General features: G+C 49.8%; 2 protein-coding genes and 1 long non-coding RNA gene across 11 annotated transcripts in view; 1 reads left to right on the top strand and 2 right to left on the bottom strand.

Annotated features, from left to right (window-relative positions):
- Positions 1-20,324, bottom strand: part of SLC25A25 (solute carrier family 25 member 25) — a 34,173-nt gene extending 13,849 nt beyond the window's left edge. For 2 of the 8 annotated variants that reach the window (XR_014302003.1, XM_082695748.1), the window contains exon 1: positions 19,920-20,304. Coding sequence is in view for 5 of the 8 variants with exons in the window: in XM_082695748.1 (XP_082551874.1) it covers positions 19,920-20,174 (255 nt within the window). In the remaining 3 variants the exon portion in view is untranslated. Of the gene's footprint in view, positions 1-3,069; positions 3,215-3,292; positions 5,075-19,919 lie in introns of those variants that run through there. The other 6 variants (XR_014302004.1, XR_014302005.1, XM_082695746.1 and 3 more) reach the window with 6 other exon arrangements.
- On the bottom strand, positions 6,041-9,311 carry LOC309846591. The gene is made up of 2 exons (XR_014302008.1): positions 8,538-9,311; positions 6,041-8,312 (listed from the first exon to the last, which is right to left on the bottom strand). It is a non-coding gene; the product is annotated as an uncharacterized lncRNA (long non-coding RNA).
- A 109-nt stretch (positions 20,325-20,433) lies between the features above and the next one.
- NAIF1 (nuclear apoptosis inducing factor 1) lies at positions 20,434-25,928 on the top strand. 2 transcript variants are annotated; one of them, XR_014302006.1, is made up of 3 exons: positions 21,150-21,896; positions 23,597-25,274; positions 25,396-25,928. XR_014302006.1 is itself a non-coding variant. In XM_082695751.1 (2 exons), exons 1-2 carry the CDS (start codon positions 21,386-21,388, stop codon positions 24,067-24,069), a joined length of 984 nt encoding a protein of 327 aa, XP_082551877.1. In that variant the 5' UTR covers positions 20,434-21,385; the 3' UTR covers positions 24,070-25,928. The 2 variants fall into 2 exon arrangements, 1 of the variants encoding a protein (XP_082551877.1); XM_082695751.1 differs by having other exon boundaries at positions 20,434-21,896; positions 23,597-25,928.
- Positions 25,929-27,419: the final 1,491 nt, after the last annotated feature.

The raw sequence follows: 27,419 nt of genomic DNA, 5'->3' as shown, positions 1-27,419 counted from the left end.
CTGTATTTTTGAAATCATTCTGGTAAACAGAACTGCAACGCTGAATTTTTCTTTGTGTATTACTGAGCTTGCTTTCCTTCTTTTTTAAAGATTTTATTTATTTGACAGACAGAGATCACAATACCAAATAAAAGTGAAACCTATATTCTGTACTTTGGGAGAAACTTACTAAAGCATTATCAAATAAGAGCACCTGTTTCCTAGCGGGGGGAAAAAACCAGGATGAAACCCTGATTGTAATAAAGCTCATTACGCCACAGACCAATGGCATCATGGGGTCAAGAAATGTCCTACGCAAAGCTCTGTGTGTGCTTGTCAAAATGTTATTTTACAATGCTAACGTTAATTCTACTCCAACGTTAATTTTAAGGGTGCAAACGTATTTTCATTGTGCAACTGAGACGGAGTCCAACAGACGGTCTTCATTGGACAAACGTGAATTGGTGTTTGCTTATTTATTTAAACCACCCCTCCTCCTGAGTCTCACAGGTCACGCAGAATTCCACTTGCGCACAGAAATTCTGGAAATTCTGCCCAAGTGAGCCAATCTCTAGGTACCTGGGATCCACGGTGAATGCTGTATTCCTGAGGTTATAGACAGCGGGGCCCACAGGGGGTCCTTGGGTCGCCCCTTAAGCTGAGATGAGCAAACAGACTCGGAGAGGTGACCTGGCTCACGCAGGACCCAGCTCTTGTTACGTCCATGTAAAACGGCGCCCAAACCTGATACTGCCAAAAAGATGTTCGAAGTCGGTTTCCAAAGAAAGCCTGTAAGCCTGACGCGGAGAATTACAGTAAGTACGCAAAGGTCATACCGGAAGGTGGCAGGTATGTGGGAAAGGTGTGACCGGAGTAGGTTCAGGCTTAGGCTTAGCTAGCAAACAACACAAGAGCCCATCAGTATCACAGCTTCTGACCGCACAGAGGGAAAATACCAATATGAAAGATTAAAGCAAGGCTCGAGTTCGGTTCCTCCCGATTAATGCCAACTCACGGCGTCCTGTGTCGTCCCTGTCCTCGTCCTGCCGGCTACTGTTCTTTTCTGCTCTTTTTGCTTATTCTAATTTTGTGACCCAGATCTACTTTCGTTGGTCTCTGCTGATGTCCATTCCTGTAACAACTAACATACAGAAGCAGTCCCTGAGGATCCAGTGCTATCAGGTTCCATGTCCTCTGTTAAGACAGAAGTCCCCTGCCTGGCATCCTGCCCCCCTTGAATCCACCAATGCCACTACAAGTCGTCCCTGTTCTACCACGCTGGTTCAGGCGCCAAAACAGGTGCTTCCTGTCCGTGCAAAGCACCATGAGTAAGAACAGGGCAGGTAGAGTACCTTTGGGAGTGTGGCATTAGGTCATAAGGTATCTTCCTCCTCCCCTGCAATGACTCAGACCAAGCCAAAAATATTAATATGGGAGGGAGCCCTGCCAGGCTCTGGCTTTTGGAGCCCCACCCACCCATAAGGCTCTCGAACCTCACTGGCCAGTGCCGCGGGAGTGTCATTTGATGATGGGGTTGCCATGACAGCCCAGGGTAGCCAGTTTCCAATGAAACCTGCCTACACTTGGCAATTAGATGCACAATGAGCAAAACTCTCGGAGCTCCTGAGAAGACAGCCCCTCAGGATTTGCAAGCTTGAATGCCGCTGAGGGCGCCTCTCGCTCCACACTAATGGCTTTCTTCTCCAACTGCAGATTAACTGTAAGACAAAGATAAAGGAGGAAAACTGGAACAGTTCCTAGAATAAAAGCCTGCAGGAACCTGACTCACCAGCAGACAGATTTCAAAGGGGGAAGTGAGGGCAAAACAAAGTAGCGCGGTTGGAGAGGGGAAGCTGAGAACCCAGGGGGACGTGTCTATACGGTTTCCGCAGTGTTCTCCTGAAGGAGACAGCGAGGCCAGGTCCCCTCGGCCAGTGATCAAAACCCCTAAGCCCACCGTTCAGAGTCACTGCAGCCGGCGGGCAAGGCCACACACTGCAGGGACATGCTAGTCTGACTGTCAGTTTATCCGCAAAAGGGTCCCGCTACCCCAGGTCTCGGTCTATCCGCTTTTCAAGAGTCCACATTGCCCAGAGGTGCCTACTTTCTTGCTTCAAACCAAACTGCTGATCTGTCGCTGTCCCCCTCCGCTCCCCAAGCTGATCCATCTCTCTCTTGGGGAGAGTGGGTTAGTGAAAGGTGTGGGTTTCTGGCTCAGCCCCAGGGCCCTTGACTGGCGGGCCAGGATTGTGAAGCTGTTCAGAACACCAAGTCCTGATGTGAGGCCACCCCAGGGGAGGGCTGGCAAGAGATGCCAGGATGAGTTTGGGAAATGGAGCAGTCCCAAAGTCCAGAATAGGCGAATTTAGAAGGGAGCCAGCCAATCCCTTGATCCCTCGGCCATAAGGCAAGGAGGTCTGGAAATATAAAAGCTCCTTACAGAGGAGAGCACCACTGCCATTTCTGAGCTCATTCCAGGATGACGGAAAGGTAGAAAGTGACAGGGTTCGAAGCACACGTCAGGGAGAACACAGACTCTGAGACCCATGCTGATCGGGATGAGGTGGGTGGAGGGGGGAGCAGCGACAAGGACAACGGACGGACAGGGACACAGAGACACACGGACACCGAGGCTTCTCCTCTAAGCTCACACCTAAACGACCACAGAAGCTGTGGCATCCAAAGTCCGTCCCGCTGAGCAAAGGATAACAATTCAATTCAAGCCAACATTTTGGGGAAATCTACAATGTGCCAGACACAGGGAAGAACCTCTTTCCCTCTTCTAGTTCATTTTTGTCCTAAGGAGAACAGATTCAAAATAACCAGAACTCAGGAGGTCAGCAAGGTCGCTCCTAATGCAGGCAGGAGAAATCCAGGGCAAATCACACTTCCCAGTCTAATCCCGAGAACGCTACTGGTCCCGTTAAGACTGCTTTCTTAAAGTGAAGTGAGGCAGGTACAGGGCAAAGTCCCACACAGATCAGGGGTGACATCTCCCTACCCCCTCTGTAACTGTTTAATCCTGGGCAAACTACCCAACCTTTCTGCACCTGTCTCCTCATCCATGAAACAGGGGTGTTTACTACTTACCTTGGCTCTTGGAGAGATGAGGTGAGATAACCCACGCTCAGAGCGTGAGATGAACGGGAGGTTCTAGCACTCAGTGGACCCGCAGAATGGGGGCACTGGCCTCGGTACCCTGAGACTCCCGCCTTTCCTCTGACTCCTCCTCCCACTGCCTTCCTTGCAGACCCAAAGGCAAGGGGTCTGACCTTAGGGACGCAGGACAAGCTGGCCCTCCCCAGCTGCAGGCAGTTGGGCTAACTCTGAAGATCCTCCCTGCATTGTTCAGACAGGCTAAGACGTAAGACACACTGTACTAGCTGGTCTCTTCCTTTCAAATGGCTCTCTGGGGCCAAAGTGACAAATCCTAGCGTAAATCCTCTACTGCCTTCAGCCTTCCTTCCCCAAATGGCCACACCAAAGCAGTCATGGTAGGGTGATAAAGCTTTTACCGTGGCCACGGGAAGATTCTAGACTGAAGACTTAGGCTTCTTCATTGTCTAATACTTCTGCCCAGCCTCCGATACCAAACTGATTGATCTCTAAGTCTTCTCTTCCTCCCCACACTCCAGTTTTCTCCAGGAAACCGATCCTGGACCAGCCCCTAAAGTAGGAGGTCCTCGAGGTTGCCATTACCTTAGGAAACTGCTCTGCGGGTCCGACCACCAGCAAAATGGTGGGTCTCTTTTCCGTGGCCTCAGCCCTTCCGTCCTGTTTCCCCAAAAAGCTCGACATCTGGTCTCCCCGAGCTGGAGCCGGGGTGCCTCTGACTTCATTACTGGTCCCCTCTCTGGAGCCTTGGCACCCAGCGCTAGGGAGAAAGCTAGACAGAAAATGCCACAGCAGCTGCAGCATCACGGCTTCCTCCCAGTGTCGCCGGCGGTGACTGTCCACTTTGGAGGAGGGATGTGATCACAATACCAAAGATCTCTGGCTACACAGCTGCTTGGAAGGCTAGCCTGGGGAGCTGTATGGCTGAAAGCTCTGCATGCAGTGGCTGTTTCCTGCTCTTTCAAATTTGCTAGCACGGCTGTCCTGCCTGGCCTGAGAAGTCGCTCACTCTGCAAGAGCCCCGCCACCAGGCTGCTGGCAACGAGCGCGCGGCTGGAGCTTCTTCAATAAAAACTCCCCTTTGCAGGTAGATGGTGATCAAATGTGTGGCTTTTTTTCCAAAAGGAAAAAGCAATAGCCCCACTGATCTCTCCTGGAGGCAGCAGCAACTTGGAGCTCCCAATTATGCAGCAGTCCTCGCTCCACTAATGATCATCACCCCTGCGGGGACCCGAGCACCCCGTCCGCATTCTCACTGCAGCGGGGCGCGGCCAATCGCCTCGGCCGACACTGCCGAGTTCATTCTCCCACCGGCAACGTCCCTCCAATCACGGGCCGCCGATTCCCTGCATGCAGCCGGCGGTTCTGCAGGGAGGTGCCGATGGCAACCTCCAGCCGCCGAGCCACCTAGCTAGCAGAGTCCTCCCTGCGCTGGCGCCCCTCAGGAGCCCCCCTCCCTCCTCTCCCACGACATTCACTCTTAAGATTAACCGGATCAGGAGACCCTGGCAACACTTCCTGACCCATCTAGCGACACTCTTCTCGGCTCCATTATCCCTTTCTCTCCAACTGTGCGGAACACAATGCACGCCAAACCAGCTACTCCTTCTCCCGTGTCTTCCTCTGCACCATGAGCTGCTTGGGGGACCGAGTCCCACATCATTCTACCCCTAGGACCCAGAACCAGGCACAGATGCAGTCTGTAGACTGGACTGAGTCGATGTTCATGAATAAAAGGGACTTCATCTTTGGGCATCTGTTTCTTAATTTACCAGCTGACAAATGCAGGGACCAGTATCCTTCACAAAAGTCACTCTTTGATACGGTGTTCACAACCATTATTTTAAAAACACAAACACCAGGGGCACCTGGGTGGCACAGTCGGTTAAGCATCTGAGTCCTTCGGCTCAGGTCATGATCCTGCCAGAGTCCTGGGATCAAGTCCCACACCCGGCTCCTTGCTCGGTGGGGAGCCTGCTTCTGTCTCTGCTTGTGCATGGGCTTGCTCTCTCTCACTGATAAATAAGTAAATAAAATCTTTAAAAATGTACGTATATCTTTTTAAATGAGAAAAGCAAGGTGCAGAAAAAAGGGGATAAAAGCTACCATTGATTTCTCAATGTGTATTTAACAATCATCTCTGCAAAGACACACTAAAAATTGAAGAGACAGTCTGGGGCCCTTGTGGGTTTGAGGGGAGAAAGTCAGGTGGGATATTTATTTTCAATGAACAGCCTTAGATCTTGTGAAACTGAATCACACGCATGTATGACCAGGGATGCATACATATGAACATTCATACAATTACTTAAAAAGAAAACATAAGTGAAAGTAAGATGGCGAAGCTTGGTCTGAAAACTGAGGGGCCAGTGTCAACTGCCCCATCATGGACATAGAATGACGTCATCTCAAAGTAGTTCTGAGCATTGCCTGCATATATAGTCTTTGGAGCCAGAACCCAGGTTTAAATCCTGGCCATCACTTACTCCTTGTGTGAATGACCTTGGTCATGTTACTTTAGTTCTCTGTGCTTTAATATCTGTATTTGCAAGATGGGGATAGTAAAAGAACTGTATTGGTTAAAGCCTAAATTAGGTAATTAGGTAATTCTCTCCCTCTGCCCCCCATAAATCTTAAAAAACAGTACATACTAGCTTTTTTATTTTTTTAAAGATTTAAAAAAACTTTTTTTAAAGATTTTATTTATTTATTTGACAGAGACACAAGTAGGCAGAGAGGCAGGCAGAGAGAGAGGAAGGGAAGCAGGCTCCACGCTTTACAGAGAGCCTGATGTGGGGCTCGATCCCAGGACCCTGGGATCATGACCTGAGGCGAAGGTAGAGGCTTTAACCCACTGAGCCACCCAGGTGCCCCTTTAAAGATTTTTATTAAGATTTTATTTATTTACTTGACAGAGAGAGATCACAAGTAGGCCCAGGCGCCCCTATTTTATTTTTTAAAAGATTTTTATTTTTAAGTCATCTCTACACCCAACATAGGGCTCGAACTCACAACCCAGAGATCAAGAGTAGCATGCTCTATTGACTGAGTCAACCAGTGCCCCCATACTAGCTATTTTATTACCCAGAAAATGACTGTGAGTTCATTTTGTAGTTTTAATTATACATAATTATGCAATTATGTCATTTTAATACCAAAGAAGAGTCAGCCCAGAGCCCCAAACCCTAAACAAGTAATCCTTTCATGTAGATGGATCTTGTTTTTAGGCACTGAAGACCTGGTGAATTGAACATGGTGGTGTTTTGGGCCCCCACCTGCTAACACAAGAGAAATCCCTTTCGTAGGAGATTATTGGCATTTCATTTAACGGACTCTTTCACCCCACAAAACTGAGTAAAAATCTCGGGGGCTTCCAGCCAAGATGGAGTAACAGGGATGGAGGAGTCACCTTTCTGCCCACAGGCAACCAGAGACATGACTCCTGAGAGAGCCCCACACAGATCAGATGAAGCAGGCCCTGCAACCGTCCCAGCTTCCTGGCTGGAGTTTCCAGGCTACAGCACAGGGAGCGGGTACCCGGGCAGAGCCCAGCAGTCCCCCCTCAGCAGCCAGAGCAGGACAGCTACTGGGGAGGAAGGAATGCACAGACAGCAAGCTCTGGGGAGCTGCTTAGAGCGCCCTACAGTCATGACGCAGGTATGTGAGGACACTGATCAAAGGTGGCAGAAGAATTATCCAAAGGCATCCTGTTCCCACCAGCCAGAGAGGAAAAACCTCATAATCTAGGGAGGGTCAGGAAGGGTTTGTAGAGGACTTCACCTCTGTACTGGGGCAAAACTGGCCCTCAGCTACGTGCTATTCTAGCCCCATGAATAAAGCTTTAAGCAGAGAACTGTGAGAAGGTCAGATGGTTTCCAAATAGCTGCATTCCAGAAAAAAGCTCAAGAATATTCATAGGAATATGAGTGTGTCTAGCACCCAACAAGATAAAGTCCACTAAAAAAAATGAACAGGAATGCAAACTAGCAGGAAATGAGCCACTATGAGGACAGAGATCAAGCAGCTGGAACTGGCCCAGAACTGACATGCACTGGACGCTTGGGTGGCTTAGTTGGTTAGGCGTCTATCTTTGGCTCAGGTCATGATCCCAGGGTCCTGGGATCGAGTCCCGTGTCCGGCTCCTTGCTCAGCGGGGAGACTGCTTCTCCTTCTGCCTGCCGTTCCCCCTGCCTGTGCTGACAAATAAATAAATAAGATCTTTAAAAAAAAAAAAAAGAGAGAGAGAAAGAATAGAAACGAAAGTACAGTTTGTGGGAGGGTGCTTTGGTGGCTCAGATGGTGAAGCGTCTGCCTTGGGCTCAGGTCATGATCTCCAGCTCCCTGGGTAAGCCCCATATGGGGCTCGCTGTTCAGCGGGGAGGCTGTTTCTCCCTCTGCCTCTCCCCACTGCTGGTGCTCTTTGTCTCTCTCGCTCAAATGAAAAAATAAAATCTTCAAAAATATTTTATTTTTGAAGATTTTATTTATTTATTTGACACAGAGAGAGATCACAAGTAGGCAGAGAGGGAGAAAGGGAAGCAGGCTCCCTGCCGAGCAGAGCCCAATGTGGGGCTCGATCCCAGGAGCCTGAGATCATGACCTGAGCCGAAGGCAGAGGCTTAACCTGCTGAGCCATCCAGGAACCCCTAAAAATATTTTAAAAAGAAAATAAAGTTGGTCCTTGAACAATGCAGCAGGTTGAGGCACCAACCCTGGCACAGTCAAAAATCTACTTCTGACTCCCCCAAAACTTAACAGCCTACTGTTGACCAGAAAGAACCCTTACTGATAACATCAACAGCTGATTAACACATATTTTGTTTGTTATATGTATTATATACTGTAGTCCTACAATAAAGCTAGAGAAAAGCATATTAAGAAAATCATAAGGGGTGCCTGGATGGCTAAGATGGTTGGGCGTCTGCCTCCAGTTCTGGGTCATGATCTCTGGGTTCTGGGATTGAGCCCCATGTGGGGCTCCTGGCTGGCTCTGCAGGGAGCCTACTTCTCCCTCTCCCTCTCCTGTGTGCTCTCTCTCTCTCTCTCTCTCAAATGAATGAATAAAATCTAAAAAAAAAAAAAAAAAAAAAAAAAGAAAATCACAAGGAAGAGATATAATACATTCAAAGTACTATGCTATATTTATTTTTTTCAAGAAAATCCACGTAGAAGTGGACCTGTGCAATTCAAACCCACCTTGTTTGAGGCTCAGCTGTATACTAAGATTCTTTTTTTTTTTTTTTAAAGATTTTATTTATTTATCAGAGAGAGAGGGGGAGAGAGCGAGCACAGGCAGACAGAATGGCAGGCAGAGGCAGAGGGAGAAGCAGGCTCCCCGCTGAGCAAGGAGCCCGATGTGGGACTCGATCCCAGGACGCTGGGATCATGACCTGAGCCGAAGGCAGCTGCCTAACCAACTGAGCCACCCAGGCGTCCCTGTATACTAAGATTCTTAAACTATTAAGAGAGTATCAGTTAAGGTCGGCCGTGATACGGTAAAGAGGTATACGTTATTATAATCTCTAAAGCTACCGTAGGAAAGAGAGAGTTGGCTTGTAAGCTAAGGAAAGAGACAAAATGGAATCATAGATCATACTCAACTGACCAAAAAGAAGGGAGAAAGAAAAGGAACAAAGAACAGATGAGACAAACAGAGCAAAGCAGCGGACCAAAAAAAAAAAAAAAAAACCCCAAAAACAAAAACACAACACACACACACACACACACACAGCAAGATGGTAGATTCAAACCCAACCATATCAATAACAACAGTAGATATAAGTGGCCTAAACATCCCATTTAAAAGATAGAGAATGGGTGGCTCAGACTTTAAGTGTCTGCCTTTCTCTCAGGTCATGATCCCAGGGTCTTGGGGTTGAGTCCTGCATCGCGTCTCCCTGCTTGGCAGGAAGCCTGCTTCTCCCTCACCTGCTTCTCCTGCTTGTGTTCCCTCTCCTGCTGTCTCTCTGTCAAATAAATAAATAAATAAGATCTTTAAAAAAAAATTAAAAAATTAAAAATAAAAGGTAGGGGGCGCCTGGGTGGCTCAGTGGTTAAAGCCTCTGCCTCCAGCTCAGGTCATGATCCGGGGGTCCTGGGATCGAGTCCCACATTGGGCTCTCTGCTCAGTGGGGAGCCTGCTTCCCACCCACCCTGTGTGTCTCGCTGCCTACTTGTGATCTCTATCAAATGAATAAATAAACTATTAAAAAAATAAAAATAATAAAAGGTAGAGAACGTTAGATTGGATTAAAAAGGCAAAATATAGCCCTATGTTGTCTATAAGAAACTTATTTTAAATGGAGAGATACAAATAAGTTAAAAATTAAAGAAAGGATGGGGTGCCTGCGTGGCTCAGTTGATTAACTGACCGTCTTTGGCTCAGGTCATGATCCCAGAGCCTTGGGATTGAGTCCCACAACCTGCTCCCTGCTCAGCAAAGAGCAAAGAGTCTGCCTCTCCCTCTGACCTTCTCCTCTCTCATGCTCTCTCTCTCTCTCACTCAAATAAATAAAATCTCTTAAAAAAAAAAAAAAAGAATGAAAGAAAGGACAAAGATCCATGTTCATCATATTAATCCAAAGAAAAGTAGAGCAGCTATATGACATTACACAAAGTAGATTTCAGAGCAAAGAATGTTATCATGGGCATTTCATAATAATAAAAGGGTCAATGCAGAAAGAGGACATAATCTTAAATGTTTCTGTACCACATTACAGAGCCTCAAAAATACACAAAGCAAAACCAACAACACTGCCAGGAAAAGGAGACAAGCCCTTTTCTGAATAACTGGTAGGACACGAAGACAGAAAGTCAGTAAGGATACAGAAGACTTGGGCAACACTATCAACCACCTTGACCTAACTGGCACTTCTTTTTTTTTTTTTTTTTTTTTTTTAAAGATTTTATTTATTTATTTGAGAAACAGAGATCACGGGGCACCTGGGTGGCTCAGTGGGTTAAAGCCTCTGCCTTCAGCTCAGGTCATGATCCCAGGGTCCTGGGATCGAGCCCCACATTGGGCTCTCTGCTCAACAGGGAGCCTGCTTCCTCCTCTGACTGCCTCTCTGCCTACCTGTAATCTGCCTGTCAAATAAATAAATAAAATCTTTGGGAAAAAAAAAAAAAAAGAAACAGAGATCACAAGTAGGCAGAGCAGCAGGCAGAGAGAGAGGGAGAAGCAGGCTCCCTGCTGAGCAGAGAGCCTGATGCTGGGCTCGATCCCAGAACCCTGAGATCACGACCCGAGCTGAAAGCAGAGGCTTAACCCACTAAGCCACCCAGGCGGCCCCGTAACTGGCACTTCTAAGCCACTATCCATGTGAACCAGCAGATGCATTCTTTTCAAGTACACACAGAACAGATTCTAGCTCACAAAACAGGTCTCACTAAATTTCAAAGGATTCAACACGTGCAGAATCTGTTTTTTTTTTTTAATATTTATTTATTTGAAAGAGAGAGAATGAGAGTGAGCACAAGCAAGTAGAAGAGCAGAGGGAGAGGGAGAAGCAGACTCCCTGCTGAGCAGAGAGCCCAACATGGGGCTCAATCCCAGGACCCTGGGATCATGACCTGAGCCAAAGGTAGATGCTTAACCGACTGAGCCACCCAGGTGTCCCCAGAATCTGGTTTTTGACCACAATGGAATTAAATTAAAAATCAATGACAGAACGATACCTGGAAAACACCTAAACTCTGGAAACTAAATAACCCAACTCAAAAATAATCCACGCGTCAAAGAGGAAATCAAAAGAGAAATCAGAAAGTATTTCCAATGGTGTGAAAGCAGAACGCATGAAAAGTTGTGGCAAGTAGCTTCTGCCATCAACTTCCCCTTCAAGAAAGCAGAAAACAATGTAAATCTGTAAACCCAGACTAGGCAGAAGAAAGGAAATAAACGAGACGAAAGAAGTAACCAAATCTTATTAATCTTAAAATCTGCACCAAAAAGACAGAGACACACGAAAACTTGTTCAATAGCATACTTTGTCGATATTGTTATTCTGAAGTACCTTCTTTTGTATCTTAGATTTCCCTGTGGCTTAATGCAGTACCTCTCTTTCCTTGTATCACAGCATCACCGAAACCAGTGGTTATCTGGGGAACCATTGCTTTCTTTTGGGTTACAAGCAATTCCTATAATACAACTCTCCCACACTTAGCTTTCTGGCATACAAGAAATCACCCAGGGCCAGAGACAGGGCTGGCAAGTGTAACCCTTCTGTAGCTGCTGCTTATACACAGAACAGAACCTGGGTAGGATAAGGCTAATTGCCAGCAGAAGTTACCCACTCTTCCCAGAATCCAGGAAACCAGACTTGCCGGATAAAACAGGATCTCTGGTCCTTTGCACAGAAAATGTGCGATTCTAAGGGAATGGCTGCCCCCCGCGGGAACCCACTCCAAATTACCCTGAGGAACTGCCCAGAGTGCAAAAGCCCCGGGGCAGGGCACAGAAGGACAGCCGGACATTCCTGAAGAGTCATACAACAACAAGGTGGCGAGATCTCCCAGGACTGAGTCCAAGGTGAGGACCCATGTCTCATGTCTACGGGTCTACCTACCTCCTACCTGTCTTAGAATTATTACCATTCGGAAGAGCTGTAGTCATAGGGAAGAATATTAACACTTAAAAAAAATTTTTATTCATTCATTCATTCATTCATTCAGAGTGGGCAGGGCAGTGAGGGAGAGAGGATCTCAAGCAGACTCCAAGCTCAGTGCAGAGCCCGTTGTGAGATCATGACCTGGGCCCAAACCAAGAGCTGGAAGACGTTTAAGCAACTGAGCCACCCAAGTGCCCCAACACCTTTTTTTTTTTACATTGAAAAATGGAGCCAGATTTTCTGTGACAGAAAGCCAGACTGATTCGCTTTGAAATGAGGACTGGCTGGGCCAAGTAGGTTATATGGAGGCAAGGAGACGGAGCCAGGCACATTGGCTGGCCTCAGTGAAACCAGGGCATCGATAAGCATTCTGCAGTGATGAGGAAGGTGAAATCCCCTAGTTTATTTCCATTTTTGGAACCAGAACCAAAAAAAGAAATTCTAGCTTTGGCCACAAGTCCCCAAAGGAAACTCCTTTGACCGTGGGAAAGAGAAGTGCACTCTGGAGAAAACTCCTGGGGAGGCTTCTGTTTACTCCTGGTGACCAGCCAGTCCCCATAGAGGACCAGGTTCAAGGTCAATGCCTACTTAGATGCCTTTCTCTTTTCTCTAAAAGAAAGTCAGGGGCATACAAAATTAATCCAATTTTAAGCACAGGATTTTGAGATGTGACACCTAAAGGGTCTACAGAAGCACTAGGCCACATGGAACCACGCACGATTTTGTGTGTGCGCTCGCACAGGCAGGAAGGAGCATGATTCTCCTTCAGATCAGATGAGTGCCCAGCGATAAGGGGGAGGGGCAGAATGAGTATGGTGGTATTGAGCCCAGCAGGTTTAAACCCAATCACCTGAAATGATCAGAAATTTCTCGACCAATCCAAAAGGGACCAGTGGGAGCCAAACCCAGCGCACACGCTGAGCCCACTTCTGCACCCACTTTATCTTCATTCACACTTTCCCTTCTCCCCCTCGAAAAGGCAAACCAGCAGATTTATTATTAAAGCAACACTAAATGTTTTCAGTTTCTTAAAGCCGGTTTCAGGAACACAGTCTAAAACTGAGATCGAAGGAACAGTGCAAAAATAGCTCTCCCCAGCTGTCTGCTCTGTGTGGAGGGGACGGACTTCAGAGAAGCGCCAGGACAGGGGTGGGAAACCCACCCAGACTGCTGCCTTCGGCACAGGCCCGTCAGAGGTGCTGTGGGTGTGAAGGGCGGCCCAGAATCCTGTGGAGCATAACTGGTTTCTATCTTAAAAACAATTCAGAAAGGCCTTTTTTTTTTTAAAGCTATAGATTTATCAGATGCTATCTTTACTCCTTATACAGGTTAAAGAGCCTCCAGCAAAAGACTACACCCCCTCCCACCACGTGAATGAAAAAAGGGAAAGTTAATTGAGTCCATAAATGCATCACTAAGGGTGCTCCAAGGGCATTACCTCCCCCCCTACTCCCAGTGTGTCTGCAGGACGCAGTTTGTGCCCATTCTAAACTCTCCTCTGCCTGCCCCCCCACCCCGCCCCGTTTTCACCAATGGCATTTCAATAGCTTTTGAGAGTTTTCCCACACAATACAGGTGGTTTTCTTTGTGTTTTGGTAAGAAGTCTCAGGTCTGATTCCAGCCAAGGAGGGAGGGCTGGGGCAGAGGAGGCACGAGGTGGACGGTAACAGCTTGAAAGGCTTCCCAATGCCGCAGCAGCAGGGACAGCCACCATCTCCAGTTTCCCCTTTGGCCCTAGAAAATGAGTCATGACTCCACCTCCTTTTCAAGCTTCCGGGCCTAGAGTTTAAAGGAGATAAGAAGCTCCTTGGGTTCTAGTTTTGTTCTTCATTTATGTACTTTAAAGAAAGGTGCACCTTTAAGACAACTTTTTGTTCGTCTGTCTTAAGTATTGTGTTGGGTCTTTTATATCCCGTATTTAGGAAGACTGTGCCTATCACTTGAGTCTCTGCATCCTGAGCACCATCGGGGGCCCTAAAATGCTGAGCTGGTGTCAATGTCAGAAACTGTGAAAATAAAAGTTGCAAAGTCTTTGAGGGCTGAAGTATATACAGCCGCAGAAGCGAGGGGGCAGGGCAGGCAGAGCGAAATTGGGCCGAGTTGATATCCTGGGCTCTGAGACTGCCTTTGCCTCTAACCAGCCCGACTTCTGGGTCTCAGTCCTGCTTCTGCAAAATAACAAGGTTGGTGAGCTCATCCTCAAAGGTATGAAGGCAGCTCCACTGGAAGCTTCCAGTTTTACAACTTCATAGTTAACTTTCAGATTTGAGAAAAGGCCATCCAGGGCTCAGGATACGGGCAACAGGCTCGTGAGAGACCATAAGGGCCCAGTCCCATCCAGGGAAACATTTGGGCCAAAGACATCCTTTTTAAAGATTTTATTTATTTATTAGAGAGAGAGAGAGAAGAGGAGCAGAGGGAGAGGGACAAGCTGACTCTGCGCTGAGCACAGAGACCCTTAGGGGTGGGGGTGGGGGCGAGATGGCGGTTGGCTCCCAAGACCCTGAGATCACCTGAACCGGAATCAAGGTGGCTCAGTTGGTTGAGCAACTGCCTTTGGTCATGATCCTGGGACATCCTAGGATTGAGCTTGGGATCTGGCTGCCTGCTTAGCAGGGGGTGGGCTTCTCCCTCTGACCCTCCCCCTCTCATGCCCCATCTCGCAAATAAATGGGTAAAATCTTAAAAAAAAAAAAAAAGGTCGGACAATTAGGACAGTTAACTAACTGAGCTGCACAGGTGTCCCGGGGCTGAAGACACAAAGACATGCTCCGACATACAGTGACTCTACCCCTTCAGAGACTCTAGGGATCTGCGGCTACAGGGTTTGTTTCCATCTTCCTAATGTCTGTAGGGGAGAGACTTCCCACAACCTACACTTGTGCTTCCCAACTGCTAAAGGCCCTCCCAGCTGGTGGGAGACACCCCCACCCCCGCACCTGGGTACTACACAACCTTGACCCCTGAGGTCCGCCACACATTCTCCTTCCTTCTGTCCCACTCTTCACCCAAACCATCTGGGAAAAACTGCAGGTGGTTAGAACCAATTCTGGTCATCTTATTTCCAAAGACTGGGTGCAAAAGTCACTTTTGTTGAACGCCTGGGTGCCAGAAATGGTGCCAGGTTCGTTACATACTCTGTCTAATTTCATCCCACAGCCACTGTATGAGGCAGGTCTTCCTATGCCACGTTTCTGATTAGGAAACTGGGGCGTGGAGGGGTTGAGTAATGGGCTCAAGGTCACAGGGCTGGCAAGCTGCAGAAGAAACAGTATTCAAATCCAGATGTAGACCACAGATCTTGTACTGGGGGTTTTGTTGTTATTTTAAAGTTAATTTATTTAAGTAATCTCTACACCCAACAGGGCACTCCAACTCAAGAGCCCAAGATCAAGGGTCGCCTGCTGTCTTCTGACTGAGCCAGCCCCGCGCCCCTGCACTGGGATTTTGACTGAGATAAAATCCACACACTGTACAAATCACTCATTTATAGAACTCAATGGTTTTTAGTATAGTCACAGATACATGCGACCATCACCATGGTCAGCTGTAGAACATTTTCTCGCCTCAAAAAGAACCCCCAAGCCCTTCCTATTATCACCTCCCTATCTCCCCCTCTCCCCTCCCAAGTCTAGGCAACCAACCACTAGTCTACTTTGTCTTTACAGCTTTCCCTATGCTGGGCTTCCATAAAAATGGATCATGTAATACATGGTCTTTGTGACTGGCTTCTTTGACTTAGTGTCATGTTTCTATGGGAGTCTATACTCCCAGGATATCCTGCTTCAGATGAGGGACCTCAAAAGGTATGGACAGCGTATAACGTGAGAAATTCATGATGAAACCTGGTTCGAGCAGCCGCAGAGATTACAGGAAGATCTGAGATTACAGGAAGATCCGATAGCAGTTTTCAGATCACGGAATGGGGTGGATGGCCAACTGTGAAGGATGCCACAGGAGGAAAGCTCCCCACACTGGGTGTGAAGCTGGCCTATGATGGCCGGTGACCTTTCCCAAGACTAAATTCTTTATTTTGTCAAGTTCACATTAGTATAAGAAAGGGTTAAAAATGAAAAGTCTACTCAGACTTAAGTTTAATGAGACTAGTCCAATATGGATAAGTACAATTTTGTTAATTAAACTCATCCTGGGGCTGTACTCAGCAGGACTGAAAATGAGAATGAGCAAAGCTTGTTTGTTTGTTTTGTTTTTGTTTTTGAGAATGAGCAAAGCTTTTGTTTCTCTCAATTCCCTGTGGTTCCTGTGAGGTTTCAACAGTTAAGGACCCCCTGAACATCACAGGAATTCATCCTGCAGAAGCTCCAAAGCGCCTGCTCTGGTCTACTCCCACTTATCGTTTGGTCTTAGGATTGGATACCGGATTCTGCCATTCCAAATATCTTAATGGAAAAAACCCTTCTCCTTGACTTGACAATTACTTCAAGCCAGGAACCAATTTCTCAACCATACAACACAATTACTTTCATCTGTGAACTCAATCCAAACTGTGAGTAGCATTTTTCTTTTTCTAATGGGCCATTATATTTCACCAAATGTTGCCTATCCCTTGTTCTGCAGATGCTCTTACCTAAGTCTGGCTATGTAGGTGAGCACCATTCCCATAAATGGCCAGAAATTTACAAAGTATACAGTTCAACAGCACTGTCTGATTAAGCAACACCAACTTGACATTAATGGTCTTTCAGTTATTTTGTTCTTTCAAGTCAACAGAGATTGCCTCCCGTCCAGGTCAAGGAGAGAATTAGGGCAGGGAGGATTCCCAATCTTTGATAAGATAATCTCCAGATAATCTTGGAATCTATTTTGGGAATAACAGATGTGGTTCTAACTGGATCTTTCTCGAGTTCTTCCCAAAGCCCCGGGCTGGAACTCTTCACGTGTCCCTCAGAAACACCTGGTATAATTACGGAGTCGAGCAGGAATCAGAAGGCAGTTCGGGTTGCTTCTCTGGTGTGATTCCCTAGTGGCCAAATCCGTTTTGAGGTTGTTTCACAGTCTGTCGGGACCTCTGCTCCTTCCTCTGTAAAATGGGCATGAAAATAGTCTTGCTTCCTTCACTAAGTTACTATGGAGCTCAGACTCAATGGCACATGGACAAATCTCTGAGGGAGCAAACTCGACCATCTTCTAGAATCCTCACCTGCATTAAATACCAGTCTTTAAGAGGGCCCGTGAGCCTCAGCTAAAGGGACAACTGTTGGCGTGTCACACAGCTTGTGTTCTTTCTCCGGTCGGTTGCCTGAGTTCTAGCCTAGGTTTTAAATTTGTTTTAAAACAAAGATTGTGTTTGGTCACATGAAACTGCCTTAAATAGGCAATCTAAAATTAGCTCCAGCTGAAGCCTCAACTCCAAAGTCACTACCGGTGTCGTCATCTCTTTTCTTTCTTTAATAAGCCCTGCCCCTCTTTTGTCCCAGGACGGGCTTCTGGCTCACATGCCCTTCACAAAGAAAATTTCCCTGGCTCGCTGCCATGGGTTTCTCTGCCCATTTCCATTTTAAGTAATTTTTCCTCAACTGTCCCAATTTCTTCCGAAATAAAGGCAGGTGCCCCAAACAGCTGGTTCATGTCTAAAGAAAACTTGACTTGACCTGTTGTAGGCTGGCCAGAGGCTTTGTGTGGTCACATGGCCTGGGTTCACACCACCCACTGAGCAGCACTCACAGTGGGTTCCTGCGCAAACCCTGGCATCTCGGACTGGTCCTCTGGGTCTCACGAAACAGCTACCAAAGTTTGATGTGTTTTTCAATGCCTAGTCCTACGGCGGATGACCCATTTCAAACCAAAGGGCCCCCCCATTCCCTTTTGGCTTTGCTAGTTCCGCTCAACTCCAGCACTGCTTTTTCTGTGTGTAGCTCATACTGACAGAATTTCAACAGGAAGTGGTATGGGGGGGGGGTTATGAGGGGGGCTGTCTTCCTGTGGCCCAGTTATTTACAAAAAGGCAGGTTCTCTAATACTTCAACCATTTGCCACAAGGGCTAACTTGTGTATAAATGAATACAAGGGATCATCCCCAATTTCTCTCAAGCTGCACAATAATTTAACTTATTTAAAAGCCGAGTTGTAGAAACAGAATCCACATGAAATCCACACACCAAAAGAATGATGAAGAATGGTTTCATATCACAGAACTGAGATCAGTCACAGAGTGGAGGACTTTAGAGCCAATGTGACAATGTGACCCAAAGGGGCAAAGCTCCCTTTGGTTTAATTTAAAAAAACTTCCTTTTAACGCTGGAAAGAAAAATGAGCACTTTCTCCTGATCTGCCCTTACAGATTTACTGCCAAAAAAAAAAAGGATTAGCATCAGTATTACATGTATCATGAATCACAGTTGAGGCACAAAGCATGCATAAATATTGAATAACGCCTGCAGCCAGATGCCCTTGATATGCCTGGCAGCATGTCAGGTGGTGGGTTCACAGATGCAGAAAGGTTCACCTAGGCTCACACTTCCCCGAGCCCTGAAAGCAACAGAACCTCTGAGTTTAGCCATTCTATCTTTTCAGGCGACATTCATCAGATATGTATGGAAAAATATCTAGGGGTGCCTGAGTGGCTCAGATAGTTAAGTGTCTGCCTTCCACTCAGGTCACGATCTCTGGGTCCTGGGATCGAGCCCTGCATTGGGCTCCCTGCTCAGTGGGGAGTCTGCTTCTCCTTCTTTCTCTCCCCTCTGTTCATGCTCTCTCTCAAATGAATAAAATCTTAAAAAAAAATATATATATATCTAGCTCACAACACTGTTTTGTGTAAAATGCAGAAGAAAAAACTTGTCTCTAAGCCTCTTGGACTTGGCCAAAGATTCTGTCTTACATAGTGTTCCTCTCTGTCTTCTAGGCTGATCCCAAGTAAGTTAAATACTTTAGATGTTGATCAAGGAGTGGGCAGGAGTTAAGAACACCTGAGATACACCCACCTGACCAACAAATGAGTTCAAATTCACTGGTGTTTGATCAGATTCTTTTCATACTAGGCTATGAGAGATTCTCTGTTGTATGCACAAATGAACCAAACAAACACAGAAGAGAAACAGGTCACAAGGTCAACTATTTGGAAGTTCTAGCCCTGGCTGGAAATCAGGTTAGGCCACAATAAACGAAATATCTGGGAAGGGTACCTGCGGCTACCAAACCAGGCTGGAGAAACACCAGGAGAGACAGAAGGCGAAGGGATAAGCCTCTGCTTGAGGTTCTTATAAAGAAAGGACAGCACTGGGGCACCTGAGTGGTTCAGTGGGCTAAAGCCTCTGCCTTTGGTTCAGGTCCTGATCCCAGGGTGCTGGGATCCAGCCCCGACACCGGCTCTTGGCTCAGCAGGGAGCCTGCTTCGTACTTTCTCTCTGCCTGCCTCTGCCTACTTGCGATCTCTATCTGTCAAATAAATAAATAAAATCCTTAAAAAGAAAGAAAGAAAAAGGACAGCACTTCCCTTTCTAGCAGGCCCAGATGGCCCTTCTGTCTCCCCATACCTCCTGGCCAAACCCCATTCCAGGAGTAACAATATCCCTTTCTAGGTATGCAATACTTCCACGTTTAGCAAGAATTCCCCTGCCTTGGATTCTTTCACTTTAGATCACGATCCCAACTTCTGGATAAGCCTGTTGGTGGGGATGAGCCTAAACCAGGAGAACTGTCAGTCCTCAGCCACCTCCTCACAGATCTGCCTGAAACCCCAGTTCCCATTTTTTCTACTCCCACATGCTTGTGAGAGCAACCAGATCAGGGCCCACGGCTGGCATGGAAATGAGAAGGGAAGGGAGCGGTGCCACTAGAGGATGGATGAAATAGTCAATGCGGGGGCACTAAGCTTAGCTTCTTGGGGTCAGGAGGTGACAAAAGGCGACTGCCGAGACTTGGCCTTCTACTCTGGGGAAAGACTGAGCAAAAAAGCTATTCGTTCATCAGATAGCCCCAGAGAGCGCCCACCTGTGCCTAGGAAGAGCGTTTTCCCCCAGACCAAGTGCCCACAGAGGTCAAAAGGCAGCTCCACTTCCACCAGGGTATATACATGGGGGGGTCCCTCCCAGCCCAAGGGGCCGTCCACCACACCTGCCACGCTCCAGGTGCTGCTCAAGAAGCCGGGTCGTTCACACCTACCACCAAGCAGCCCAGACCTGTCACCCCGACCGCCCGGAGGAACTGGGGCGCGAAGGGGCCCCCTCCCAGCTCGCGCGGACTGTGCGCGCCGCCTACCCGGAGCTCTCCCTCGGTGCGGTGCAGTCCCAGGCGCCGCAGCCCCACGGCCAAGTCGTTGACACACAGGCCGCCGTCGCGGTTGACGTCGAGAGTCTGGAACAGGCTCCACAGGCGCAGCCGGTGGTCCGGGCCCCCGCAGACGGCGCCGCCGCACGGGTCCACGGACGCCGGCGACGAGGCGGGCGACGAGGCGGCGGAGGCGGCGTCCGGCGGCGGGGAGGCCACGCAGCGGCACAACACACTGCTCACCATCGGGCGCGAGGCAGGGGCGCCGGGCGCGGAGCGGAGGCGGCTGGCCGGCGGGGAGAACACGGAAGACACGCGGGAGTCCCCAGACGGCGAGCGCGGGCTGCTAGAAGCCGGCAAGCTGGCGGGAGGGGCCGCTTCCGGGAGCCCCGCCCCGCCGCCCGCCGCCTCGTTGGCCACGCCCCCAGGCGGGGCGGGGGCCAGTCACAGGCCCGGACGGCCACTCGGCCGGGGCGGAGCCTCCTGGAGGACCGCCCACGCCGCCCCGGACAGCCTGGATCAATGGGGAAGGCGGAGCGATCCCCGCTCAGCCTGCTGCCGATTCAAACTGAAGGAGGCGGGGATTGGCTGAGCAGGCCCGTGAGAGGAAATCAAGCTACGATAGGCAGAAGTTCTGTGATTAGCCGGCGGAAGGCCCCGTGTCCAATTTCCATTGAGAAACGCTGTTTGGACTCAGGCAATCGTAAGGATGGGAGGAGCGGTCGTGTACAGAGACCTCGTAGTCTCCGGTGGGAAATAGGGTTTGTGTGAGGAGCAACCATGAGCTGCGGCTGCGAAAGCAGAATTTGCTTCCGTGAGTGGAATTAAAAATTGGCCAGTGGCTCAAGGCCGAAAGCACTCAGGTATCCTCGGGAGGCCGGGTTTTGGTACTCTAACTCCCTAAACCACCAATAAAATAGCTGAATTTAACGGCGTAATAGTCGTAATGCTGACGATTGAAGGACAGAACGATTTTCCAATGGAAGTGAATAAAGGCAGGTGGGCGGAGCGCTCTGTAGCGACAGACACACTTTTAGACCAATGACGAGGCCAATTCCAGTAAGTAGGCGTGCCCTTCGGTTGAAAGACAGATCAAAATAACCAGTGATCTAAGTGACGTTTGAGCCCTGACCAACCAGGAGGGCGGGTTACTCCGGAGAAGCTCTGGGAGGCGGGAAGAGGGGAAGTGGGCGGATCTCCGCACACCCCGGCGGAAGAGGCAGATTCAGGAAGCCATTACGCAGCTGGCTGGCAGCGGCCGGGCCGGTCGGGGCTGGGCCCTACGCACTTTGCGTAGCGAGGGGGGTTACCAAAGGCCTGGTGCTTGGCCTGGGGCAAGCCCGGCCTATCCCCTGTAGGGGGGGGTGGATGAGGGGAGAGGCTGGGGAGGAAGAGACGGGGAATTGGGGCGTTTGAAGGGATTATAATTTCTTTAAAAAGGGGGGTGGGGAGAGGCCATGGCCGTCCCAGCCAAGAAGAGGAAGATGAACTTCTCTGAGCGAGAGGTGGAGATCATCGTGGAAGAGCTGGAACTGAAGAAGCACCTGCTGGTGAACCACTTCAATGCTGGGGTCCCTCTGGCTGCCAAGAGTGCCGCCTGGCACGGCATCTTGAGAAGGGTCAACGCTGTGGCCACCTGCCGCAGGGAGTTGCCTGAGGTCAAGAAGAAGTGGTCTGACCTCAAGACCGAGGTCCGTCGCAAGGTTGCCCAGGTCCGGGCAGCGGTGGAGGGTGGCGAGGCCCCAGGGCCCACTGAGGAGGATGGAGCAGGCGGGCCTGGGACAGGTGGTGGCAGTGGTGGCGGTGGCCCAGCCGTAGCCCCCGTCCTGCTCACCCCCATGCAACAGCGCATCTGCAACCTGCTGGGCGAGGCCACCATCATCAGCTTGCCCACTACCACAGAGATTCACCCCGTGGCCCTCGGACCCACAGCCACTGCAGCTGCAGCCACGGTCACCCTGACACAGAGTGAGTGACCTCTCCCACCCAGTCTCTCGTGCATAAATGGGAAGGGCCAGCCACAAGCCGGGGCGGCCTGGGGAAGGTTGGCTGCCAGGGGTCAAAGGTCAGACGGGCGTCTTGGAAGACCGCGAGGCCTTCCGAGAGCTCCCCGGACAGAAGCGATCCTGTTCTCTTTGGGATTTCCTCAGCACGCAGTCTGGGCTTCTGCTGAGCTGGATTGCTCTCACCTGTTTTGCCGCCATTCGTGTCCATGACTGACGGAACGATGTAGTCCTTGAAGACAGGGACCTGTCTGTGTCCCCACAGGACTTACCGCAGGGCCTGGCACATAGTAGGCGGTCAGGACATACTTGTCGAATGACTAGACAGATGGGAGTATTAATACCCAAGTAAGACATCGAATCTGGACAAAGACATTCTGGGTTTTTAGTGTGGGGAACATTCATCGGGCCCTGCCCAGAAACCTCATGGTTCCTTGTGTTCATCTAGTCCCTCCTTCCTCCTCAGACAATCATGCTTATTTCTTACTCCTCAGACCCTGTGCTTGGCACTGGGATTACCAAGGTGTTCAAAATAGGACAGATAAGACACACACGAATAACTGGACTGTCAGTTGACTCGAAGGGCTCAGGAGAGGAAGGGGCTTCCTGGCTGGGGTGGGGACTCAGAGCCGATGTTGGCACTGAAGGGTAGAGAAAACTGACCTTTCCCACAACCACGGAGGCCCAAACAGCCCACCCAGAATTCCTTTCAAAGCTTCTCAGTTATGAAGGACAATGGTTTGGTTGGCCTTTTTAGTTCAGACAAGGGTTTGTACCAGTGACTGTTAACTGCTCTTTTGTGCTGGGCTATGACCCGCATCGGTCAGTGATTCTCAGTGGGGCTTGGGAGAACTGGGTGTATGAGTGAGTGCCATCCCGTCCCCCTGCAGTCGTATTTTCTAAGGATATTCAGGTGGGAAAGAGGATCAAACACTGGTCTAAATTACTTGCTGTTCTAGAACAAGAAGGACCTGTGACCTGTAGGTATCAAGCAGACGGGAACATTTACTGGTCCCTTCCGCAACTGCTGTCTCACTCCCGCCTCCTCTTCTGTTTAGGCATAAAAGGAGGGAGATAGGACTAGTGTGGCTACCATCAGTTCTGGGAGAGTCCCACCCAAGATGGTAGCTGCGTGCCAGCCCTGCAGGGAGCGTGTGGCCCTGCCTTAATTAGCTGGAAGCATCCCACTGGGGTGGTGACGAGCAAGTGGGACTCCGGTGTTCTGGAGACCTGGGTTTGCTTCCTGGACCTGCTGAATAAACTGACCTTAGTTAGGCAAGTCACTGCGTGTTTTTGAGTCTGTTTTCTCACCTCCAAATATGAACATGACAGTACCTGCCTCTTGGTGACATTGTGAGGAGTTAACGAGTGCAAAGGGCTTAGAAGGCACAGTGCCTGACACGCAGTGGGTGCTCTCAATTTTTTGCTAGTATTGTTATTAGCAGCTTTGCTTTTGCCAGATCTGGGGCCGGCCCTTTGGTTACCAAGCAGATTCTAAATGCTTTAGGCTCTAGATTTATATGAGGAAGGCTATAAAGCCGGAGGAGACCAGAATTTCCCCCAAACAGGGCTTAATGGCCTCCTCTCCCCCTGCCCCGGCCCCCATGTGGCCCGCTTCGTTCATTCTAGAAGGTGACCTGCCACTGCCTCTGCTCTTCCCCACAGTCCCCACGGAGACCACCTATCACACGCTCGAGGAGGGAGTGGTAGAGTACTGCACGGCGGAGGCCCCTCCACCGCTGCCAGCCGAGGCCCCCGTGGAGATGATGGCCCAGCACGCTGACACCTCGGTCAAACCCCAAGCGCTCAAGAGCCGCATCGCCCTCAACTCGGCCAAGCTGATCCAGGAGCAGCGGGTCACCAATCTGCACGTGAAGGAGATTGCGCAGCACCTGGAGCAGCAGAATGACCTGCTGCAGATGATCCGCCGCTCCCAGGAGGTGCAGGCCTGCGCCCAGGAGCGCCAGGCCCAGGCCATGGAGGGCACCCAGGCGGCGCTGAGCGTCCTCATCCAGGTCCTCCGGCCCATGATCAAAGATTTCCGCCGCTACCTGCAGAGCAACACACCCAACCCCACGCCCCCCTCGGAGCCCGGACAGGTGGCTCAGAACGGGCAGCCCGACAGCATCATCCAGTGAGGGCAGGGGCTGCGACGACCTTCTGCTGTGATTGGATGGCACCACTGTGGTCTTGGAAGTGGGTTTTGTGACTGGCCTTAGGCCATGTGGCCAGCCCTCTCTTGGATGGCCTGTTCGGGGCCCACTGTTTCTGAGAAGTGAAGGAGATTGAGAAGAACTTGTTGGGCTCCTGGGACCCAAACTGTTCTTACCCCCACCCACCACCCCTTGAGCTGCCTGGCGAAGAGCCTGAAGGTTGGCTAGGTGGGGGTTGGGCGCTGGTGAGTCTACACATGGTGTCACACGCCAGGGCTTGCGACAGGAGCCACTCTGTCTAGAATGCCTGGAAGGGAGGTTCTCACTGGGAGCTGTCTCACAGCTGGGGATTGGGGGCGGGGGTCCTGTGCTGAAAGGCTCCCCCACCCCACAGTGTCATCAGTGTGATAATGTCCGTGGAGCGGGTAGTGGCCCAGTACCTTCTTCCTGCCTTGGGAGGCAGAGTCACTGGGCCTGAGCAGGAAGCTCCACCCCTTTTCTCCTTCCCACTGTGCCTCCGTTCTCAGGGGACTCCGGTCCATCTGTGCTCTCTCCACCCCCCACACCTCTCCGGGCCTCGCAGGGGGGCCCTCGCTGTCCCCCCCCCCCACAGCTAGCTCTGCAGCTGCACCCAGGATGCGGCCCGCTGGGCTCAGGGATGCTGGGTGTGCTGGGGACGGCCTGGCCCCCATCCGGTCTTCCACTGCGCCTGGGGCAGCCTGACAGCTTTTGACTCAGGACGAGCATTAGGCTCTGGGTGCTGTGAATCTGAGAGAAAACAGACCAGCTTGGAACACTGTTGCTCCCCTGCAGTGGGTCTGAGGTGACCACGTGGCTTCTTCCAGAAAGCTTGCTTCAGGCCAGTTGTATTTCTGTACGCCTACCCCTCCTGGGAAGGGGTGCAGCTCCGGCCACACCCGTCCTCTTCTCTCTACTGACTGCACGATTCCAACACTCGGCGTGGGGGAAAAAGAAAAAAAAAGTGGGGGAAAAGGCATCATGCCCCGGATTCCCTCTCACATTATTGGGCGCCTCATGTTCTTGCGAGACCCCCACTGACTGGCGAGGTGCGTCTCCAGGCCTGCTTGGGCCCGAATGTTTGAGGTGGGAGAGCCGAAGCTGGCCTAAGAAGCGGGACCTTGACTTCTGTGCTTGAGGAAGAGCAGACTGACCTCGGAATGCCGAAGGAGGTATCGTGCCCTGTTCTGTCTTGACGCTCTCTCCCGTTCTGGAGGGAGTTTACCCAGGTGGCATTTATCTGGTTCATTTTCCGAATCGCCCTGGATCACTCAGACCCTTGCATTTTCCCAGATCATTCCCCAGGACTGCCATCTTGCTGCCGATGCCTTGGCTGCACATGACCAGTGGTGATAGCTCGAGGCTCCAGAGCTCAGCTGAACGATCAAGGTGCTGCCCTTCTGGGCATCGTGGCTCACTCCACTGTTGCCGTTGCGGGAAGATGCCCCCAAAGACGGTTGGGAAGTGACTGTCGTATGGCCAGCCTCTCTGTGGAGGACAAGTGTCGCGTCAGCTAGGGAGCAATGGAGAGGAAATCCGGCCGGTAAGGAGGTGGGTGATGGAAGGAAAGCTCCCCAGTGGGGCTGGAAAGAGGAGCCCCTGGCAGCCTGAGCTTCCTCCCTCCATGGAGCCTGATCCCCCGGCAGGGAAGCTCTGGGGCCTTCCTGAGGCTTTGCCGCTCGGTTTGGCTTTTCTCTGGGGTTGGCATTCTGAGCCACTACTGCATCGGTTCCAATTGGGTATAAAGAGGAGGCCTGGATCTCTTAAACTCACCGCTTCTTTCAGGTCATAATTTTAAATTAAAACTATATCACTTTTTTTACACATATCTGTGTCTGTGTCTTTGTCCTTATTGGTTATATATATAAAAGAGATATGGGCTGGCAGAGACCAGGGGCTGGCACAAGATGGCCCACAGGTCAATTTTAGTATATGTGCTGCCAAAGCGAGCATGGCCCATGGGTGAAAACCGGCCCCCCACCTGTCTTTGTAAATAAAGTTTTATTGGAACAGTCACACCCCTTCCTTCATTTACTTAAAGTCTGTGGCTGTTTTTGTGCTACAGTAGTCAAGTTAAGTAATTGTGGCAGAGACCTCTGGCCCTTTACAGAAAAGCCTGCCTATCTCTAGTTTGGAGTAATGTCTGAGAATCTGGATGAAAGTTACCCGGGCTGGTAAACATATCCCAAACCCAACCAGAAGAGACTCCTGGAGGAAGAGCTCTAAGAATCTGCTTCATAAACAAGCTCTCTGGGTAATTCTGATATTTCCTGAGGGTTATGAACTTTGACTTAGAGCCTGGGAGACAAACTCAGCTGGAATCATGGATCATGGAAGCATACAGATCGTGCCCCATTGAGGCTGGTTCCCAGGAGCTGCTTCTGATGGTTGAGAAGTCCTGCCCAGCAAAGAGTCTCACGTAAGATTGGCCTTCATTCTGGAGGGATCCTAACCTTCCAGGACATAGTTAGGACTCTCTCTCATAGTTAGTAATAATAAAAGCTGAGAACTATCAAGCCCCTGCTCTGACTAGGCCTTATAAGCATTACCTCATTTACTCCTTGCAACAGTCCCGTGAGTTAGGCAATAATGCTATTCTCGGTTTGCAGGTGAGGATACTGAGGATCAGAGAGGTTAAGCAACTTGCTTAAAACCACACAGCTACCTTATTCTCTGGGGTGGCCCATGCCCTTAGCTCCTGTTTTTGTTTTTAAGATTTCATTTATTTATTCAACAGAGAGCACAGCAGGAGGAGCAGCAGGCAGAGGGAAAGGGAGAAGCAGGCTTTCAGCTAAGCATGAACCTGATATAGGGCTCGATCCCAGGACCCTGGGATCTTGACCTCAGCTGAAGGCAGATGCCCAACGGACTGAGCCACCCAAATGCCCCTTAACTCCTGTTCTTAACAATGCTGAGCTTGCTACCAGTCAGATGTGAAACCACCTAGCGACCACTTGAACCTGGCCTGGAGTTTCTGGGTCGAATGAGGAGGCCCAGGAAGCACATGAAATGGAAATAATGACCTCTCCAACTCTCCTTAGGCTTTGGACATTCCTATTAAGAGGGAAAGGGGTGGCTTAACAGAACTGAACTCCCCTCTCCCTGTTGGTGCTACTGGAGAGCTGTCACTTACATTGGGATGCCTTTTTGGGAGTTCTTCCTAAAATGTGGGATCTTACATAAAGGAGATCCTCCAAGCCAGGGCAGGTAGTGAAGCCTTTTACATTTTAAACCACTTTGATGGAAATCTTTCACAAAGGGATCCTTTTGTTTCTTACTCTATATAGAGTTGGCTGAGAAGGATGGAGAGGCCGGGA

The sequence above is a fragment of the Mustela nivalis genome (genome assembly GCF_964662115.1).
Source record: "Mustela nivalis genome assembly, chromosome: 13".
Lineage (NCBI taxonomy): Eukaryota > Metazoa > Chordata > Mammalia > Carnivora > Mustelidae > Mustela > Mustela nivalis.
The sequence above is the reverse complement of the archived record's forward strand: the minus strand, read 5'-3'. Positions and strand labels throughout refer to the sequence as shown.

Bases quoted from the DNA above. Each gene is read 5' to 3' on its own strand.
- NAIF1 (XM_082695751.1), top strand. From the start codon at position 21,386: ATGGCCGTCCCAGCCAAGAAGAGGAAGATGAACTTCTCTGAGCGAGAG. The intron at 21,897-23,596 runs GTGAGTGACCTC...TCTTCCCCACAG, and splicing joins CACGGTCACCCTGACACAGA to TCCCCACGGAGACCACCTAT.